Raw genomic sequence first — 14,383 nt, 5'->3', positions numbered from 1 at the left:
CCCTACCCATCTTTTAAAATTAACATTTTTTAAAATTTATTTTAGAAACTATAGTTTAAACAGCTTTATCATTATTTGTTCTTTAAAATTAATGGGTTGTGTGTATAACTTTATACACGATGAGCACAGAATATATATTATTTTTGAGCACACGTGAAGCAATGAACGACTACGAAAAAGACCATTCATTGGGTTAGGTCGGGAGGTTTGGAAGATTTTTCTCTTGAAGACCATCCAGACCACGAGTTTTATAACTGGGTAGCTCTTCCATGATTCTAGCCTGTTTAGAGTTTATATCTTTTCTATGGTCAATTTTGTAAAACTAGACAGTATTCTCATTTCATTCGAGTTTTAAAATGTGTTAATATGAATTTGAACAAACCACCATCTCATGATTCAGTTTCTTGTTTCTGCGTTCTTTCTCCCAATCATTTCTTATTTTCTTTATTTGGATTTCTCCATTGATTAGATTACTTATAATTTCATCCAGTTTATTATTTTTTCCTTAAAGAACCAGCCTCTTATTTATTTAATCATGTTTAACTCTTTAATATCCATATTAATATTTTTTCATATCTTTCTTTATTCCTCTGGGTTTTGTGTTGTTATTCTTTGTCCAATTATTTAATAAGATGTCTATTTTTTTTTACTAATATAAGTTTATAAGACTACTAAAATTCCTCTAAGCACTGCTTTAGTTATGTCTGCCATAAGTTCAGATGTGTAGAGTTTTCATATGAATTGTTTCCAGAAATTCTATAGTTACTGCTCCCTTTTTTTCCTGAGGATTCCTTTAAGACAGATTGTTCATATGTTTAATTTCCAAGTAAGGGATCTTTGTATTTTCTGATTTTGTTATGAATCTCTATGGCCTTACTGTGTTATGATCAGAGAATATTGTCATCATGTATCCTTAAGAATTCGGATTTTCTATAGCCTAAGATATAGAATATGTATATTCTATATATGTATATGCGTGTGAATATTCCATATGCACATGAAAAGAAGGTATATTCTCTTATCAACTGCACATACAAGATATAGGGAGCAGTTTATTTCCATTTATTATGACTTTGTTAAGGGGAATACAAGGTGCCGATGGTGAGCCACAGCTCAACAAATAAATTAAAGAAGTTTATTACTCATAGGTCCTGGAGGAGTACACTGTGCGTACCCTGAGGAGCCATATGGAGGGTGAAGGCAGCGTGCAGGCAGAGAGAGAGAGAGGCAGGACCTGGGGCGCATGCCTTTATGAGAGTCTGCGGATGGAGCACTTTGGGGCTACCAAGCTAAGGCGGATTGATCAGTCCAAACCAAAAAAGAGCAGGGTTTTGGTAAATTCCACAGTGGTCTTATCACAGGAGCTCACAAGGGAAGCCTTGGGAGGCAGGGCAGGCTGCTGATCACAAGGGATATATAGTTCCGGGGGGTATGTCCGGAACTACACCAGCATGTTATCCAGGACGTGCACTTGACTGGGGGCTGGTGTCAGTTCAAGGCTCCCTCAGGTTGTTTGGCTGAGCAGAATGGATGCTGAGGCAGCAGGACCAAGGAGTAGCTTAGCTAAACTCTCGACACCACTTTCTCTAGCTCACCGGTTATGTTTTTTAGGTCTCCTTTTAGTCTCCTTTTTATGGTGCTGACTTACTCAGTTTACCTTGGACTTAGAGAAGTAAATTCATGTCTCCTATTAGTATACTTATGTCTACTGTCATGCTTTCTGCTAATAGTTATTACTATGTTGTTTCGTACATAAATATCAGTTCTCGATCATTGTGAATTGTACCCTTTTACATGAAGTGTCCTTGTTTTTCTTGTCTACCGTTTTTCGGCTTGAATTCCTCTTTGTCTGTGGAGACTGTTACTCCAGCTCACATTTCTATTCCAAACAACATCCAGAGTGTGTGGGGCCATTAACTCAGACCAGGGTGAACTGAGAATTCCCGAAACCGTGTCAAACTATGTACATAGTTTGTCATCCAGTTGACTCTAGGGAACATCATGTACAGCCGTAAATACTTAACAATAGGATTATCATTTTATTTCAAAAGGTTCCAAAGTAAGAAATTTGTGACGACCCTTTGCCAGGTGGGGCGACCCGTCTGAGTATCTCCTCTTTAATTATTCCAATTCCGTTGCTCTGTGCATCCCGTGCTATCCTCATGCCACACCTGTGTGGCTTCCTGCTTGTATGCAGGCAGGTATCAAGACTTGTGTTAATGGCAGAGAATTCCCAGGCCTCCTCATCTAAAACAGCTAGACGCGCAGGCCTCAAGTGGGCAGTCTCATAACTCCATTTAAAAGAGGTCGCTTTTCAAAACATTTTCTCAGCCGATTTCCTGCCTTCAGTCAGCCTTGCCACAAGAGCTGCTTTCTTCCCGGCCTGTACACTCCTGCTGAGTTTTCTGTGTCTCCTTCAGCTGCTTCCCTGACCGCCCCACTGTAGGAATGCAAGGAATGCAAGAGGTTGGTGAGAAAAAGGATAAATCGGCTTTTTCCCCGTTGACATAGTTACCAGTTGTATCCACGGTGAAAAAACCACTTTAGGAGGAAGCACGGCTGCCCTTATAATCTCTGTGTTAAAACATTAAGTATCTTTCCAAGCTAGAGCCACTTTCTGGGATGTTTTAATGTATAACCACATCAAGTCTTCCATTTAGTAAATTTTACCTGCCATCTCGGAGTATTTTTAACATTGAAACATTAAAATAATTATTATGAAATTGAAAAACTTCCTTAATGGTGATTAGAATTACACCAAGATGTAGACTCTTTTACATTGCATTTTCTTTAAGTGTAGGATAATTAGACAATTGTATTGGGGTAATAGCTAGTTCTTAAATACATCTTAAAGCATGACTTCTTAAGTGTAGGAAGGATCTAGGAATTTGCTACTGGCGTATTGTATTGTATTTTGAGTGAAAAGTAAGTTTTCATTCTCAGACTGGTGAAATTAAAAATTAAGAACTACTGTCTTAAAGTATAGCATTTGGTACCTAGTTAAGAGAGATTTTGTAGGATTGCATATCGAGTTTAATTTACGACACATTTTAAGTTAATGTATTTATTTTGTTTCAGAAAGCAATATCTATTGCAACACAACATTTGGGCTTACAACAATGGCCGGCTCAGAAAGAGAAAATTATACAGTTTTATGATCAACTTCAGGTAAGCGGAGAATGGCATGTTAGCAATTCTTTGCTCCTGGGTTTTAATAGATGTGATCAAGGAGGAAAACACAATAATAAAAGAGGCTTTGGTATTTGACACTCACTTTACCTGTCAACAAATTCATCTTTTTCATCTTCTTCTAAGCCCTTAATACGTAACTGTAAAAATATCCTACAAATGCAGTGTGAGGTGTTCCTCATCCTGGTACAGCAGTACCTTCTTTGAATTTCCTGTTTCGAATGAACAGTAAAAACATCAGACTGTGCATTTCCCTAATTACTAGTAAAATTGTACACTCTTTTATATGTTTATCAGCCATTTGTGTTTTCTGTGAATTGCCAGATTATGGAAATGTTCTCGTTTTTCAATTGGGTTGTTTGTCTCTCCTTGAGTAAATGTACAGACTTCATTATGCATTTTTATATTATACTGTTTTAGTGCTTGTATGCATTGCAAATAAAATATCTGAGTCTTGGCTTTTTAGAAACATTTACGGCGTTCACCCGCGCAGGAGACTTTGCTGCGGCAGCAATATTTATTGATCTTTTTATGATTTGTGTTTTCGTGTCCTATTTTTACAAATCCTTTAGAATCTAGATAGTTGAAGTAGAATTAAATTCAAATTCCCTAGGCCCCACTGTGGCATGTGTACCAATCAGGGTGGCCTGAGGCTGTCATTAAAGGAAAGAAAGAAGCTCCATGCCCAGGAATGGTCAGGACTGAATCCCAAATTTTCAAAATAGGGCTATATAATATCCCATCTCTTCCATGCTGAGAATTACCCAGGAAGCAGATGAAAGGAAGTGATCCCTTTTGGGGAACACCTGCATCCAATAACCAAACTTCTTTGGTAAGATGTATAGACAAAGAGAAAAAAAAGGGATATGGAGTCAAATCTTTTACAGTCAATTTTTGAGAAGGCTGTTCCAGTGCCCGATTATACCAGATGCCTATGGATGGTAGAGAGTGTGGAAAGCCCATGAAATAACTTGACCATCAGCTCATTGTTAGGTGACTTGCCCTAAAAGGTTTACCATTGTCAGATTACAAATGGTCTAGATATCGACGCGTGACACAAACTATTTTCAAGAGACATAATTCTGTTAGGGGATTCGACTGGAACAGGAGTCCCATAACTTGAAGTAATGTCAGTATCAGTGAGGCACCCTGATTGCCCCAAGAGAGCAGATTAAAGATCTGACACAGGATCTGCCAGGAGTATCTGAGGGTCATTCACATCCTGTGCGATGTGGCTCCCCCCACTGCGAGACAGCTGTGTCAACCTCTGTCAGGAGTCGCGAGTCTGGAAAGCAGTAGTAGCCCGTGCACCGTAAACACACAGTTCTTTACTTCGTGTGGTCTGTAATGGTGAACGTGTTGCCACACCCAGTATGATGTGGAACCCGGACAGCAATCATGGCAATCTGGGGAGGGCAGGCTCAGTCGGTGGCTTGGTTCTGGGTAATCTCATCGAAGGATGATCCTCAGCATGGGCTTTTGAATGACTCAGTTTGATCAGCAGCCGTAATTAGTTTCCACAGTCACAGCCTCGAAGAGGTTATCTTTAATCTTCGAGTGTGTCTAGCTTTCCAAGTGGCAGCCCAAACAAATAGGCCATTGGCAAAGCCCAGAGTCACAGTTCTTCCCAGTGAGCAGAGCAAACAAGTCTGCACTTGGCTCCTCACAGCCGGCTGAGGCTGAACCGCAAGGACCTTTAGGTTTCAGTTTAGCCGAAGCATCAGAAAACCAGACCAAGGCATCGAGGAAAATCTTTCTGAACTAAGGGCTGCACTGAGCCAGCAGCTCTGCTTTAGGACGTGAAGTGAGCGCTAAGATTGCTCCCAGAGGGATAGCTGCCACTCTTTCGTGTAAAGCCATCTCGCCACTGAAGCCAGGTTAGCTATGTCCTTGAATATACAATTTCCATTTGACAAGCAGGGCTTTTGGACCCCTCTCACCTTGACAGTTATAGAATAGGACTATTAGACATTTATTTCTCACAGTTTTGGAGGCTGGGAAGTCCAAGATCAAAGTGCTGGCAGAGTTGGTTCCTGGCAAAAGCCCTCTTCCTGGCTTTTTGACAGCTACTTTCTCACTGTGTCTTCACAGAGCAGAGAGAGAGCAAGCTCTGATCCTTCTTCCTCTTCTCATAAGGACACCACTCCCATCATGGGGCCCTGCCCTCGTGACCCCATCTAAAACCTAATTACCTACCAAAGGCCCCACCTCCCATATCATCACATTGCTTCAACATTTGCATTTGGGTGGTGGGCGGGGACAGTGGGCCAAGCGTTCAGTTCCAAACACCAAGGTACTGCAATTGTGGTCGGGATGGAAAGAAGGTAGAATCAAGCAAAAGTTTTGTACCAGATGAGATGAAAAAAGGCAAGTTTTCTACTTTGTATGGTTGGTATATAGTGGTTTTATTAACTAGATTAGAGGCACAAGAGAAGGAACAAGTACGAAAAGAACACACGGATTAGATGACGTTGACTTTGGAAATGTGAGACATCCCGATGAAAATATATAGCAGACCATTGAAATTTCACTCTGGCACTTAGAACCAAAGACTGAGAAAAAAGTATCCATTAGAGAGTCATTAGAATTCAGATGTAGTTCAAGATATTTAGATTGATGAGATCAGATAGGGACAATGGAAGAGAGAGGGACAAAGATGACTCAGGGAAGGCTGACATGGAAAGGACAATCAGAACGCGAAAGAGAGAAAAAACGTCTACGAGGAAAGCCCCGAAGGACGTTATTACAGAAGCCAGTTGTAGAGAAAGGTACAAGACATAAGGAGAATTGGAAAGCGAGATAAATCGTTAAATATCAAGAATTGGAAATTATTCTTTGAACTTTAAAATTAGGAGATTTCTGGCAATTTTAACATTAGCCTAGTCGATAAAAACAGCACAGATTACAATTGACTGAACAATAATCCGAAAGAATGATCTGTAGGTATCGATAGAGATGTATTTGTAAATAAGAACCTTCAAGCTCGGCTTAGCTGAACCATTAGAAAGCCAGAATTAAACTGTATGTCTGTAATTTTCTTTTAGGCTTGTGTTGGTGTGATGTTAGTGGGCCCAACAGGTGGAGGAAAGACAACAGTAAGAAGAATTTTAGAGAAAGCATTAATACTATTACCAAGTGAAACTTTGTCATCAGTTGCAGAAAGGCAATCCATTTCACAGGTAAATGTTCCCCTCAACAAAATGTTCCTCCATTGGTTGAGATCTTATTTTCTACTTAAGTTACATTTTATGTTCTCTTTATATAAGTGTGTTCTTTACTTATTAAATTTATTGCTAGGAATTGTGGAGTTAGGAATCATTGTCGTGAATACGATTTTTTTTTATTATTTAAACCTCAAACTGGTAATTGCTAGTGTAAAATGAAACTATTGACTTGTGTGTTTATTTTGCATTTAGTCACCTCATTTAATGGACTGGTTAATCACTTGAATCATCTTCAAATTAATATAATTTTGTCCCTTTTCTAATATTTATATAACTTATATTCTGATTGTACTGATTAACCCTCCAAGACAATGTTCACTGTAACATCTTGTTTCTTACTTTATCTGGAATGCAGTTAATAATTCAGCATTGAATATGATGTTTGCTTTTGGTCTCTGATAAGTATTTTTTATCATATGTTGGAAATTTCCTTTTATTCTTATTATACTTTGGTTTTTGATTTCTAGAATTTATGAAATTATTTTTGGCATATATTTTTTATGTTTTAATTGGTTAAGGTGCTAACCTATGTAGATAGATTTCCTGTGTAAAATTGTCCTTGAATTCCTAGAATAAATCTTACTTCTTCATGATATATTTTCATTCAGTATGAAGTTAGGCTTCAATACATAGTATGTACTTCAGCTATCTTATTTAAAGATTCGTTGATGGCAATATTTTCATTCCAAAAGTCTTAGAAAGTCAGGTTCCAAGTGATGTGGACTTCTTTTCAGTTAGCGTGCAATATCGTGCTTCAAATCGTTTGTGTGGCAGTACATAATCCTTTATTGTTTTCTAAATTCTCCTTATCGACAGATCTTAATTACTTCTTAAGCAAATAGAATTAATAGAGATGAATTATCACAGCAATAATAATAATAACTAATATTTATGTTGTACTAAATATGGGCCAAATACGGGCTAAAGCACTTTTACTTGAATTACCTCATTTAAACCTAAAAACAGCCCTGTGGGCAGAAATTTGTTTTATTAAAAGAAGTTTTTTAAAGTTACGAAAGAAGCATGTATAATTATGAGAAACTTGGAAAATGTGAAAATGTAAAAAAGTATAATCACTTAGAATAACTAAATATATTGCTGTATTGATTATTTTTCCTACACTATATATACTTGGAAATAATCGAGGTAGTACTGTGTATAAATGATCTCAATTTTCCTAATGCTAGCATTTTCATTTGATATTATATGCTGAGAGTTAACCCCACGTCATTAAAAACTTCTCACAATATCATTCCAATGACTGCATTCTACATGTATAACTATACTATAATTTATTTAATGATTCTCTCATGTTTAATAATTTTAAATTTAGGGTTTTTTAAAAAACATAATTATAAGAAAAGCGTCTAGGCTGGTGGCAAGACCTTAGATAATAAACTTGTTTTGATCTTCCTTAGTTCACGACTTTTTTTTAACTTGTCTATTCAAGACCTTCTCTGTTTTAGTTTAGTTCAGTTTAGTTTATCTCCTAATCATCACTTCCTTTTCCTCCTATCATAGGAGCCCTCTCTGGATGTTTTTACCAGATGCCCTTATATATGTGTGTCTATCCTTCAAAAATGTCTACCTAGAAATGGCATTGGATTGTGGTAGGGAATAATTTTGCCACGTACTGACAGGTGAAATTCACATATCATATCATTAACCAGTTTAAGGTGTACACATCGGCGACAGTTAGTACCTTCGTAATGTTGTGCAATCATCCCCTACCCACCAAGAAATCATTCCCTATTACCTGATCTCTTCATTTTCTGGAAACTACCGAGTGGCTTTTTGTCTCTGTGGATTCGCCTATCTAGGATATTTCACGTAAAAGGAATTATACAATATGTGACATCTTATATCTGGCCGCTTTCACTTAGCATATGCTTTTGAGATTTATTCCAGTTATAGCATTTCATTTCATTGCTGAATAATATTTCATTGTATGGAATATTTATCCATTCATCACAATTTGTTTATCTGTTTATCCCTTGATGGATATGTGGGTTGTTCCCACCTTTTAGATATCATGAATAATGCCACTCACTATACACATTTGTTTACAAGGTTTTGTGCAGACGTATGTTTTCTTTTCTCTTGGATGTATACCTAGGAGTGGAATTGCTAGGTCATGTGGTAATTCTATGTGTAACTTTATGAGGAAGCACCAAACTCTTCTCCACAGCAGCTGCGCCATTTTAAATTACCACGAGCAACGTATGAGGCTTCCTATTTCTCCACATACTCACCGACGCTTACTTGTTTTTTCTATTCTAGTAAGTGTGAGTGGTATTTCATAGTGGTTTTTATTTGCATTTCCTTAATGACTGATGGATGCTAATACCTTTTCGTGTGTTTATTGGCCGTTCATGTGTATATCTTCTTTGGAGAAAAATCTATTCACATCTTTTGTCCATATTTAAACTGGATTGTTTGTCTTTTTGTTGTAGAGTTGGAAGAGTTTTTTTGTATCCATTCTGGATATAAAACCCTTGTTAGATATATGATTTGCAAGTATTTTCTCCTATTCCGTGAGTTGTCTTTTTACTTTCTTGATAATGTCCTTTGATGCATCAAGGTTGTTCATTTTTTTGAAGTCCAGTTTATTTACTTTTTCTTTTGTTATTATGCTTTTGGTGTTAAATCTAAGAATCCATTGACAAATTTAAGATCATAAAGATTTACCCCAATGTTTTCTTCTAATAGTTGTATAGATTTTATATTTACGCCATTCATCCATTTTGAGTTATATTTTTGTATATGGAGTAAATTAGGGGTCCATCTTCATTCTTTTGCATGTGGCTGTTTAGTTGTCCCGACACCATTTGTTAAGAGACTATTATTTTTTCCCAAAGGGAATGGTTTTGTCATTCTTGTCGAAAATCAATTGGCCACAGATGCTTGTGTTTATTTCTGGGCTCTCAGTTCTATTCCATTTTTCTAAATGTGTATCCAGGACACATGAAACTTGATTGTTATAATTTTATAGTAGGTTTTGAAATTGAGACGTGCGAGTCCTCCAACTTTGTTTTTCTTTTTGAATATTATTTGGCTATTTGAGGCCCCTTGCATTCCATGTGAATTTGAGGATCAGCTTTCCATTTGTGCAAAACAGGCCATTGAGATATTGATAGGGATTACATTAAGTCTGTGGTTCATGTCGGGAGGTATTACCATCTTAACTAATATTAAGTTTTCCAAGTCTCGAACATGGAATGTCTTTCTATTTTTCGATCTTTTATTTTCTCCTACTTGGTTAAATTTATGTCTAAGCATTTTATTTTGGGGATGCTATTATAAACTGAATTGCCTTCTTAATCTCCTTTCTAGATTGTTACTGTATAGAAACTTCTTGCCTCATTCCTGATTTTAGGGGGAAAGCTTTCAGTCTTTCTCCATTGACCATGTTAGCTGTAAGTTTTTCATAAATACCCCTTATTATGTTAATGAAGTTCTCTTCTATTCCTATTTGCTGAGTGTTTTTATCATGAAAGGATGTGAAATTTTATCAAATGCTTTTTCTGCCTCTCTCAATATGGTCATATGGTTTATTTCTTTTGTTTTATTAATGTGGTATATTACGCTGATTGATTTTCTTATGTTGAACCACCCTTGCATTCCTGAGATAAATCTCATTTGGTCATCTTGTATAATTTTTTTAATGTGCTGTTGGATTCAGTTTGCTAGCACTTTTTAGAGAATTTTTCTCTACATTCTTAAGGAATATTGATCTGTAGTTTTCTTGTGTATCTTTCTGGGTAGTGTTGGCCTCATAGAATGTTAAAAAGTGTTCCCTCCTTTTCCATTTTTTTTCAGGAGTTCAAAAAGGATTGCTATTAATTCTTATTTAAATATTTGGTAGAATTCATCTTCCATCTGGATTTGGACATTTTTTTGTTGGAGGTTTTTAATTACTAATTCAATCTCTACTTGTTATAGATCCATTGAGATTCTCTATTCCTTGAGTCTGAAGAAACAAAGAAATTACCAGTTTGGGCAATTTTGGTGTTTCTAGGAATTTGTTTCATCTAAATTATATAATTTGTTAGAACACACTAATTCATGTATTCTTTTAAATTCCTTTTAAATTCTGTACAGCATTAGTAATGTCCATGCGTTTATTTCTGGTATGATTTATTTGTGTCTTTTTTTTTTTTTTTTTTTTTTTTAATCTGTCTAAGTTCACTGATTTTGTTCATCTTTTCAAACAACCAATATTTCGGATCACTGGTTTTCTCCATTGTCTTTCTACTTACTATTTTGTTTGTCTCTTCTCTAATTATTATTTCTTTCCTTTTGCTCTCTTCGAGTTTAGTTTGCTCTTTTATTTCTCGTTTCTTATAGAATAAAATTAAATTGTTGACTTGAGATCTTTCTTCTCTTTTAATGTTGGTGTTTACGGTTGTAATTTTTCCTCTTTGTGCTACTTTCACTGCATCACATTAGTTTTGATAGGTTGTGTTTTCATTTTCATTCATCTCGATTCTATTTATTAAAATAAATAAATGTTTATTTTTGACCCATTGGTTGTTTAATAGTGTATTGTTTAATTTCCATCATTTGCAAATATTTCGATTTTTCCTCTTTCTTGATTTTCATTGTTATTGAAGAAGGCATTTTGTATGATTTCAATACTTTAAAATTTATTGAGAGTTATCTTATACCTGCTCCTCAGACTGGGTAATTTCAATAGCCCTATCTTCAAATTACTGATTTTTTTTTTTTTTTTTTGTCGGCTAAAATTTACTGTAGCATACCTCTGTTGAATTTTTTATCTCGGATGTTGTATTTTCAGCTCCACAATTTCTATTTGGTTCCTTTTTATAATTTCTCTTTATTTATGTTCCCTACTTGTTCTCATTTTTGTTTTTCTCATTTCATTTAGCTCTTTGGCCATGGTTTCCTTCATCTCTTTGAGCATATTTAAGACAGTTTACATTAAAGACTTTGTTTAGGATGTCTAATGCCTGAGCTTCCTCAAGAATGGATTCTCTCAATTTATTTTGTTCCTTCGAATGGACCATATTTTCACGTTTGTTTGTGTGCCTCAAGATTATTTGTTGAAAATTGGGCATTTGTAAAAACAGCCACCTTTCTCAGTTTTTACAAACTTACTCTGTGCTGGAGTAATTAGTTCTTCACTGATTAGCTGGGCCTACTCTGAACCTAAGGACCAGTCTGAGATGAAAGTTTAGGGTCTTCTCAGATCTTTTCTGTGCATTCATCCTGCATGTGGCTTTTACAGTCCCTCTGTATATAGAGCTGCTTGTGAATGTCTTAATTTCCCAAAGATTTCTACCTTGCTTTCTCCCTAGAGCCTTAGATAGTCTAGTCTATCATATGTCTCCGTCCACAATCTCTTCTCTTAGGCTTCTGTGGGTCTACAGTCTTCTTGCAATTTTTACAAGAAGTACCTGTCACTTTTCCCACCTGAGGTCCAAGATAGGTGGAATGGATTCCAGTTGTTCAGCCAGCCCCAGACAGGTTAGAATGTTGTAAATAAGGTCTACTTGAGTGCCAGTTCTGACCTGAAGGCTAAAATTATATCCTACTCTCCCTTACTTCTGTATCTAACCCTGGTTCCAGACACAGCACAACCCGGTTCATATACTGTATTCCTGGATGAGGCACAATGGAATTATTTTCATTATTTTTCTAGGGACGTTATTTGTAATATCTAGAATCTTTTAAAATAATGATTTGAATATTATGGCTAATTTTTATATGTCAATTTTTATGTTCCTTGTAAATTGCTACCTTTATACAGAATCTTGCTTTGGAGTGAAAGACCTTTCCTAAAACCCTTTGGTAATAGCAATGCAAAAAATTAAATAATTGTACCATAGTAATGTCTTTTAAAACAACATTGGATTTTTCTCAGATTCTAGGAAGAAAAGGAAGAGTAGATATATGTGTTTTGAATCCAAAGTGTATCACACTTAGTGAACTATATGGACAGTTGGATCCTAATACTATGAAATGGACTGATGGATTGTTATCATCAACAATTCGAAATTACGTACATTTTAACACTACAGGGAATTCGAAGAAAGACAATGATCTCGGACTAAAGTCAAGAATCTCAGATTTATCTAATGTAAGTTTAGTATGGAATGAGTGTTTTTATTTGGCTATTGTGGATTATTTCATTGTTTATATAAAGACTGATATTAAAGCATCATTAGGTATCATTAGGTACTTACTAGCGTAAAAGTAAATTTAAAATTATTATGATCAGTTAAAAATGAAAAAAATTATTAGCTATAAAAAACAAAATAGGCATTATGTTTTAAAGTGGTCAATAAACAATAGAGCGCTTTTAAAGGAATGTGAAGTAGATTAAGTATAAGTAGAGGATGATGTACTGATTCAGGCATCATCAATATACCTTGCAAATGAATGAAATACAAAAATACTTTAATGGAAAAGTGAATAAATTATTTGATACGAAATTCATCAAAGAATAAATGTAAATAGCAAAAACTAATTTGAAAAACTGTATTCTCATTAGTAATAAATAAGTAGAGATTACCAGTACATCTCATCAGCTAAGATATATTAACAAAAAGAAGATATTTTGAACCAAACAGATTAGCAAGAATTTTTTAATAGAAAAATAGTATTTCATAATTACAAAGTTGTGAAATAGAAGTTCATATGTATCTGGGAATAATTTTGGGAATACATACTAAGCTTTTTAACTAGACATTTCTTATGATTTAGAAATCTACTTCTAATAATTTATCCTAAGGAAATAAAACTTTTTGTATTGTTGCTATTGTATTGATGAGTAAAGCATAATCTAGTTTATGAAGACTTATGCTAGAATACTTTTTAAAAAATATTTTTAAATATCATTCAAACTGCTTTTTTCCAGCAAGTATCTCACCAATATATTTCTGCTTCAATAAATCTTTGGAAAACTAAAAAAAAAAAAGTAATTATTTATTTGTCATCTTTCTGTACTTTCCACAATCCATGAAAATAAGCTTCTCAATATATTCTTTTATAGACTCTAACTCTTCAGTCACACCTTTCCCTAGTCTAAGATTATTCTGTTATACCGAAGTTTGTTTAACAACAAACATTATAGTAAACCCTCTTACATCTTTAATGCGATATGTCTAATTTATTTTTGTATAAATTATTAACTTAATTTTTCTGAGATAGAAAATCATCTTGACATAATTAAATAATTCATCTCTTTCCCACTAATACGTATGTATATACATCTTTCTACCCTCTTTATTCTGCTTCTCCATTTAAAAAGGAAAATGACACAATTTGAATTAATATAGCTTTAAAGTAGGTTTTAATATCCGGAAGAGCCAGGCCCTCTGCTTTAATGTCCTTTTTTAGAATTCATTTTATAGCCATTCTGCAATTTATGTTTGATTTCCTCTTTGATGCAAGAATTGTTTAAGAAAGATTTTTTTAAGAATATTCAAATGGCAGTATCTTTATGTTGTTATTGGCTTTATTATTAAGTTATAGTTCTATTGCTCTGTGATTAGAGAAATTGTCTCTAATGTTTCTCTTATTTTTAGACTATTTTAAGATTTACTTTATAACCTAATATACGGTGAATTTTTGTTACTTTCTGTGGTCCCACGAAAAGAACATGATTCTTTGCTTTCAGGGTCTAGTAAAAGATGTAGATATCGATGAATTAATTAGATCTACCTTATCAAATTATTTAGCTCCTTTGTATCCTTAATTATTTTTATTTATTTCATCTACCATTACTAAGAGAGATGAATTAGTCTTCTATGAATATTTCTATCATTTTCTTTTTTGTATTTATTATTGCTCTTAATTTATGCTGTTTTGTAAATATTCATGACTGCTAGATCTTCATTTCAGATTGTTTCCTCTCTCATTATAAAATCCTACTGTTTATCTCATTTAATGTTTTTTGCCCTAATTACCATTTCTGCTTTGTTTTTCCTTTTTCATTCTTTTGCCCA

General features: G+C 34.7%; 1 protein-coding gene across 1 annotated transcript in view; it reads left to right on the top strand.

The window, feature by feature from the left end:
* DNAH14 (dynein axonemal heavy chain 14) overlaps positions 1 to 14,383 on the top strand; it is a 209,823-nt gene that overhangs the window by 94,401 nt on the left and 101,039 nt on the right. The window contains exons 34-36 of the mRNA XM_039883632.1: positions 3,079 to 3,168; positions 6,234 to 6,368; positions 12,298 to 12,513. Coding sequence (XP_039739566.1) covers positions 3,079 to 3,168; positions 6,234 to 6,368; positions 12,298 to 12,513 — 441 coding nt within the window. The remainder of the gene's footprint in view (positions 1 to 3,078; positions 3,169 to 6,233; positions 6,369 to 12,297; positions 12,514 to 14,383) is intronic.

The sequence above is a fragment of the Pteropus medius genome, unplaced genomic scaffold (genome assembly GCF_902729225.1).
Source record: "Pteropus medius unplaced genomic scaffold, Ma_sr-lr_union100, whole genome shotgun sequence".
Taxonomy (NCBI): Eukaryota; Metazoa; Chordata; class Mammalia; order Chiroptera; family Pteropodidae; genus Pteropus; species Pteropus medius.
This window is presented reverse-complemented; position numbering and strand designations above follow the sequence as displayed.